General features: G+C 29.7%; 1 protein-coding gene across 1 annotated transcript; it reads right to left on the bottom strand.

Annotated features, from left to right (window-relative positions):
* On the bottom strand, nt 1,581-3,014 carry LOC109350904 (cyclin-dependent kinase inhibitor 6-like). The gene is made up of 4 exons (XM_019592215.1): nt 2,672-3,014; nt 2,474-2,532; nt 2,244-2,372; nt 1,581-2,147 (listed from the first exon to the last, which is right to left on the bottom strand). Exons 1-4 carry the CDS (start codon nt 2,897-2,899, stop codon nt 2,081-2,083), a joined length of 483 nt encoding a protein of 160 aa, XP_019447760.1. The 5' UTR covers nt 2,900-3,014; the 3' UTR covers nt 1,581-2,080.

Raw genomic sequence — 7,693 nt, 5'->3', positions numbered from 1 at the left:
ACCGAAGATCAAATTGCTGACATATTCACTAAGGCGTTACCAAGGCCAAAGTTCGAGCAACTACGATCGATGCTCGGAGTTACAAAAATGTGCATCAAGGAGGAGTGATAAAATATTGATGCACACTTTCTAGAAGCTTCCACACTTGTGTAGAAACAAGTAGTGATGATTGTACCATAATATCTAGAATTATCCTAAGCTTCTAGTATATTCTATTATAGGCATTTAGGATTATAATTAAAGAAGTATCTAGAAATCTTGAGAAAAATGTATACTAGATACTTATGGAACCATCTAGAAATTCATAAGTATTGTAGAAAGCCTATAAATAGGCACTCACCCTTCATTTGTAAAACATCCAAAAACAATAAACAAATTATTCTAAGTTGTATAGCTCCAAAGCTTCTCCACTTCTATTTTCACTACTATAATTTTCATTTCTAAAATACTATCAACGTGCAAGTCTTATAGTTTCATCATTTTTCGTCTATCGTCTTTAGTTCATTATGGGTTCTTTTAAGAATATCTTTCCAATTTTTTACAATGTTGTTACTTTTATTATTATTAAATAAAAAGAAAGTTGAACAATGATAGATTGGAATCTGCACATTGAATTCATTATAGCTTTCTTATTCTTGCTTCTGTCACTGATTCATAAAGAATATTTTGTCACGTCTATATATATCCTTTTCTGATGAGCAACCGTTAAACAATATTACAATAATAAGCAAAAGAGAAACGAATACAAACTAAAAGCCACTTTCCTTTTGGCCTGTTTGTTCAAACGGATATTAACTATGCTGGATATCAATAGCAGAATTGTTAATTTGCTACGTTGATATATTATGCAGACCATTATTATCTGAACTGTTAACATTGTCTTTCAATTAAGAGTAGTGGACTCTCAGGTACTGAGAGGATACCATCTTTTAATTAATAAAGGCATGCAATAGCTCCTCATTGATTACTTTAAATCTTTTTAAAAGATCAATGTATATATATTTAGGAATTTTAATAATTGAAGATTTTCATCATGAAAAAAAAGGATTCTGCCTCAACTATGCACATTAAAAGTTAACATAGTTTCCACTATTTAACTAGGTCGGTCTATGAAATTGTATTGTTCTCACTTGTCCTTATATTTATGTAAAGAAGTAGGTTCGATGGTCATTGCTGGGAGTAAAACTCTAGTACCGAATATTACTATAAAAAACAAAAACAACAGCAAAAACAATTTACTATAATACATTGAAAACAACTAAAACATAGACTCTCATTTATAACATTCTTGTTCCATTGTTGGTGGTTTGTTAATTTTGTACATGGTGATAAGCTATACCTTTCAATGAATAACAAACACGCGCGTAAAAGATGAGGAAGACATAATTAGTTATGGCAGTCATTTCTATATTCACATGGTCCCTACGCCAAGTAGGGAATCATAGCATGAGAGGGAGAGGATAATCCAAAATGGCCTAAAGAGAAAAGGAAAAAAATAAATTTATACATGAAAAAAGGTAATTGAAGCAGCGAAAAGCTGAAAAAGGAAATAGCCAAAAGGAAGCTAGAACAAAAGACACTTTCATAGAAAATTGTTACCAAATAACAACTATTAATATTATTCTTCTATCCATTAATTATTCCAATAATGAATAGTGAACACGACCCTAGTAATTAGTTAAACCCCTTGTTGTTATGGAAACATTGAAAGAGACTGTCTACAACAATGGAAATTGGTTTAGTGCCTATTAACCCAAATTTTATGCTACTTCTATCTAGAAACTCCAGCCAGCTTAGTTGTATGATCCAACACGAGTAATAAAAGGAGAAAGTACTAGTTAGCTATACAAACTAAAACCACCAGCACAAACCCATCACAATCTCTTCAATTATTTGGTGTTAACTATTGAACTAATATCTATTTGCTAGTTGAGTTTAAGATAATTCAAAAGTGAACTTCATACTCTCAAATCTTCAATCTATATGTTACCTTGAATTGCTAGTCATGACCCAACCCCTTGATATTTTTACTTCTCTCCCGAAAAACTAAAACCCTTTCTCCGTCTTTCATTCAGTACATTCAATTTAGACGCACCCACTGGTAGCGACCCTTCAATGGCGTATCAGTTGCAATATTAAAGTTGTACCTGCACCCAATGCAAAAGTTGTTACTTGTTAGTTAGTTAGGGTTCTGGTTCTGAAATATTCGACTCAGTTCAATATCACAAAAAAAAAATACTAACTTTTCTACAAACTGCTTTTGCTCGTACTTCTCAGCCATTGCAAGAAATTCTTCGATCTCCTCCTTTGGTGCCATCTTCGAAGAACACGTCATTGTTTCTTCTGAGTCTCCATAAAATTCATTCGATAAACTGGAAAATAAAATGAAACAAGCAATCAAAATGTATGTTTCATTAGATATAAAAATTTATACACAAACCAGAAATATTATAAAAATGGAATATAAACGAACCTGAAGGATTCGAAATGGAGGTGAGTTGAGTCTATGATTTCTAAACCCTTGCTTTGAACCTGCAATTTAACATTAATTCACCAAAATTATATTATGTTAATTAAAATCAGAAATTCGAAACTGTTTGGTATCCAAGTATAAATTATTTAAACATACGAAAGTACATGGTACTAAAATTCGGAATTTCGAAAATTGAACCTCTGGATCTAACGGCGTCGTATTGTGATCCTTAACATCTTCACCAGAATAAACGGTTGAGCTGCAGGAAGAGAGCGGAGAGCGATCCGAGCGAAATTCACAGGAAACCACCGTGCCTGTGGAATCTACGGAATTTTCCGGCGATGAGGAAGTGGTTTTTCTCCTCTTGGAGACGTTTGAAGAAGCGTCTTCCATGGCTGCACAGCGTTTAAAATCATTCGTCTTCATCTTCTTCTTCACGCTATAATGCACAGTTGCACACTCACTCTCTGTAACTACGGATTTTCACTATGTGTCTATTGAGAGAGAGTGGGAGAGATATTTATATAGAGACTGGGAGAGAGTGATCTAAAGAGAGAGTGGGAGAGAGATTTATAGAGAGAGAGAGTAATGATATAGAGGAATATTGGTGGGGTTCTTTTGTCTCCTTAATTCAAGAGTAGGGGTATAAGGGTAAAATGACATATTTCAGATAAACATCTGTGGTGGATCCCACTTCTAAGAGAGTAACTGCAATTCAGCACGACTAATTCTAGCAGGAAAAAAACAACAGTAGCGTTTAAACAGAATAAGGTTGAAAATAATTTGTCATGTTATATACTTGAATTCACATTATTTTTTTCTAAAGAATTCAAAATGTGTTATATTTGATTTTATCATAATCTAAATTATTTATAACATTTAAACTAAATATCTATATCTATACTATATCACATATTTCTAAAAAATAATGGTTTTTAAAAAAAACCATTTAAATGCAAGTAATCACCACCAATACATTAATTAACAACACGTCTCACATTAAATTGAACATTATCATAAATACAAAATATATGATAAAGTACATCGAATACAACAAATATATTCTAACTCTAAAAAATAAAATATATAAAAATTGAATACGTAGTATCATACAATATTCACTAACAGACACAAAATGCTTGTACACACTAGTATAGAATAAATCTCATATATTTTATAAAAATATTATACTTTAAACTACAAAGTAACTAACTATGTATGATAAGAATTAGATTTATATTTCATAACGATATGTAATTTTTCGATGTTAATATGAGGATCTTATTGATTGTAATGTACAATATTTATAAGTATTTTTTTTAGTTGTGTACTTACACTAATCATGGTCGTTTTCTAAAAAATTAGACAAAAGAGAAGAAGAAAAATAGATTAAACATTTATATTTCTCCACATTATCTTTCATTTAAAGGAAAATGATAATATTTGATGTCAACCTTTATGTATACTAGTGTGTCACTCAATCCGAATTCCAATTATTTGAGATTAAGTGTATAATCTTGACATACTAAAAATTCTTACAAAAGAATCACATTTCTAGAAAGAATAAGTCACAACAACCTTTGATTTAATTGTGTTTTGACATATCTTCAAAATATAAATTTTCTGATAAGAGACTATTTTTTCTCAGTGTAAAATTAAAGAAACAAAAATGACACACGAAAAAATGAAGGAAACCAACTTCACACAAAACTTTCTGAGTAATATAAAAATACTTTATAAACATGTGTTTAGCATATTATATAAGATATTACATAATGTCAACGTAAAGTTAGTGTTTTTGGTTACCCTCCGCTAGAAATAGGAAATGACTCAGGTCACAATAATTTTCAAATAAAAACTATAAGAACAACAAATTTGTTTCAAAAAATATATATAAATGATTAAGATTAAAAGTTAGTTAATAATCACATGATTACTTAAAAAATTCATGTGCAATTATCTTTTAATATTAAGTATTTAAATAAGATTAATTTAATGATTCATATTAATTGTTCTCATTATTTATGATAACAATTATTCTCACATGAGTCAAGTCAGTCAATTACTATATTAGTATATAAATTATCTTTCTTCCATATTCAAATGTTGAATATATTTTGTGAGTGAGAATTGTGATATAATCATTTTATTTCAGATCCATAAGAGGTTAAAGTTTTCATTTTCTTGAATGCAAATGGTTCAAATATGGCTAATTGTTGAAAATTATTGTGTGTAATTACAAAACAATATTCATGAAAGTTTCGTTAAAGTTAGTGTATATGTGGAAAATCAATAGCAAATATATAACCAGACGATCACAACCTTGTTATAATAAAAAAATGAATTATAAGATATAATCATGAACTCTAATAGCTAAAATAAAGGTTGAGGATACTTTTCTCAAACATCTGTGTTTTAGTGAATGCAATAAATTCTTGACTTGGCACTTCATCATCAAACATTTTCAAAGCCATGTATGTATACCTCTTTTTTCCAAATTTTGAATTCTTGCACTATGGCAACTTCTCATTATGACATTTTTTTTGGTAGTATCAATAATATTTTTTACCCTTTTAGATAAGAAACTAATCCATTTCGGATGCACGACTGTCCTCCAAATAAGTGTTGTTCTAATGAATCGATTTTAACGATAATTAAGATGTGGATTAAATTTTTAAACTTGCTCTTGGAGTAAGTGGATCCAAATCTTATTTTTTTATCCGGAAAAGTGTTTGTTAATATATACTCATCCGGATAATATGTTAACTATGCATCTGAATGTGGTGTTAGATTTTGTTTTTGAAACCAGATTTTAATTGAAAGTGTGGTGAGAAATTATAATTTGATTGAGTAACGTTGAGAGAAGGGGTCGACAAGGATAATCTAAAAGACATGATAATTTTAGAAATTTATTTATAAAGTGTGATATTAAATGAAACGTGGTGTGTTGGCAAAAGAATCTTCCTTCAAATTATTGTACAATGGATGAGAGTGATACATAAAAGCCACGTGAGATTTAGTTCAATTGATTCTGACATTATAGGATTCTATGCGTTGGCATGCAGCATTCTTTTAGAGTTGGAATGCTCTTCATTATCATAGGAGTAATGTTTTTATGCTTAATTTTAAGAATTAAAATGTAGTTAAAAATATAAGAAAAAGAATATAATTGTTATTTTTTGTTTTTTTACTCTATTTTGTATAATATTTCTCACCATTATTGGATATGAGTGTCATTCTTTTGCATTTTGATTGACATATTTACACCAACATAATAAATTAGGTCAATGGATGGGACAATGATCATTTTACTCCAAGATTATCCTCTCCCATGTACCTAGTAAATTAGACTTCAGAATAATATAAAAATATTAATTTCTGTTATTTCAAATTTTCTTTTTAATTAAATTAATTTTTTTAATTGGGTGAAACATCAAGTGAGATAAGAATGAGGACATGTAATCCCATCCAAATGAATGACTCCAACTGTTAGCTTTTATCGAAATATTAAATTGCAAGTGGGGGCAACAATAACACTGCGGGTCTAGTTCCAAATTCAAATCTTCTTGCACATGCAATTGAACACTGGTATATGTTAATGTATAAGATACATAGCGTGGACCACTTTGTTTGTGACTCCATTATTAGAAAAGACCGTTGGTGAGTGCTTGATCATGACACCTCTACCCAGATTGTTGCTTGAAAATTTGTATAAGTTTTAGGCCTCCTATGTTGTGTTGTGATTGTGAATTGAATTTTGAATGGAAATGGAAAATGAAAGCTTTTCATCCATCTTCTACCTAGTATTTCGTGACCCTTAATTATGCATCTAATTTCTTTTCTGCCCCCATAAAATCTAACTTGTAAATGGACCCGAGAGTTCTCGGAAAGCTTTAATATTAAGACGTGGTTGTAAATTTTTGTGAGGACATTATTAATTACTGGTGGAAGTAGCTAGATTCAGCAACAAAATTTCATGGTGGTAAATAAGGGTTGGTGCTGTAGTTCATTTTTGTGAGTACTACAGATTATCTTTGTTCTGAGTGCAGTGAAGTCTATTAATTTCCAATTACTATTAATGGGTTTTTTAATTATTGTGATATGCATGCAGTTAAGTCCTTTAATTAGCAATGAATAACTAATGTTGTTTGTACATCAATATTTATTAGTCATGGGAGATGTAGGAACAATATTTATTTGTACATCAATAAGGTGATTAAATCACTGCCTTCTTGTTTACAAAGAGTAGATGTAGTATGTTTGAGATAGTGGGGACAATAAATACACCCTCTCAAAGGGATGGGTAAGTAACAATTAAATTCATAATTGGTATCCTATTCCTATAAATGGCTTATATTGAAGTATTGAAATTTACGTACACCAATGAACGACTTTCATCATTTCATCTAACACGGAACATGATCCTTTCTCTCAAAAGGGATCCTGTCTCCATCTACTTATAGAGTGAGTCAACATCTAATATACCAAACTTTGTAGCACTTCATGTGTCCCTTGTTCTAATTAGTTTAAAAAATATATATTTAAATTTAAAATTTGATAATAAAGTATATTTTTGATCAATCAAAGAAATACATGAAATAACATAATTTTTGGGATAGAAAGTGTATTCCTTATCCAATAGGATTACACCAAATAATATAATATATTACTTTATGTTTATATAATTTTTATTTTTTAATTAAATAACATTTTTTATTCATCCAGGACACTACTTGGAACAACAAAAGTAACAGTATATCTTCATCCATCTAACATTGTCGTAGGTGTTACTGCAATTAAGTGCACCGTACTATGATTTGGTTTGTTTTGTGGATAAAATATCAATTTTGGATCCAATATATGTGTAATCATGAAATCACATATTTTATCCCAAAATATTTATTATTTTATGTGTCATTTCATTTTTATTACTCAGAACCTCAGACAATATAAAGTTAATATATATTTAATAAATTTTTTTATTTTTTTAACTAATAAAAAATGAGTGACACATTTTAAGTGATACAAACAATGAGATATCTCTCATCTATCATTATGTTATGGATAACCCAACACATAAAAAGAACAATGTTAATGCCAATGATGCTGAGAACTGAGATGCCATTATAGAGTCTTTCAATAGTAAGGAATTAAGTTGGGACATTTTGCTTTAGTACTTGCATTGCATGCATGAATGCAACTTAAAGGTAAAAATAGGAA

Source organism: Lupinus angustifolius, chromosome LG06 (assembly GCF_001865875.1).
Source record: "Lupinus angustifolius cultivar Tanjil chromosome LG06, LupAngTanjil_v1.0, whole genome shotgun sequence".
Taxonomy (NCBI): Eukaryota; Viridiplantae; Streptophyta; class Magnoliopsida; order Fabales; family Fabaceae; genus Lupinus; species Lupinus angustifolius.
Note: the sequence above shows the minus strand (reverse complement) of the source record. Positions and strands in the feature narration are given on the sequence as shown.

Bases quoted from the DNA above. Each gene is read 5' to 3' on its own strand.
- LOC109350904 (XM_019592215.1), bottom strand. From the start codon at position 2,899: ATGAAGACGAATGATTTTAAACGCTGTGCAGCCATGGAAGACGCTTCT. The intron at 2,533-2,671 runs GTTCAATTTTCG...GTTAAATTGCAG, and splicing joins CGACGCCGTTAGATCCAGAG to GTTCAAAGCAAGGGTTTAGA. The intron at 2,373-2,473 runs GTTCGTTTATAT...TTTATTTTCCAG, and splicing joins CTCCATTTCGAATCCTTCAG to TTTATCGAATGAATTTTATG.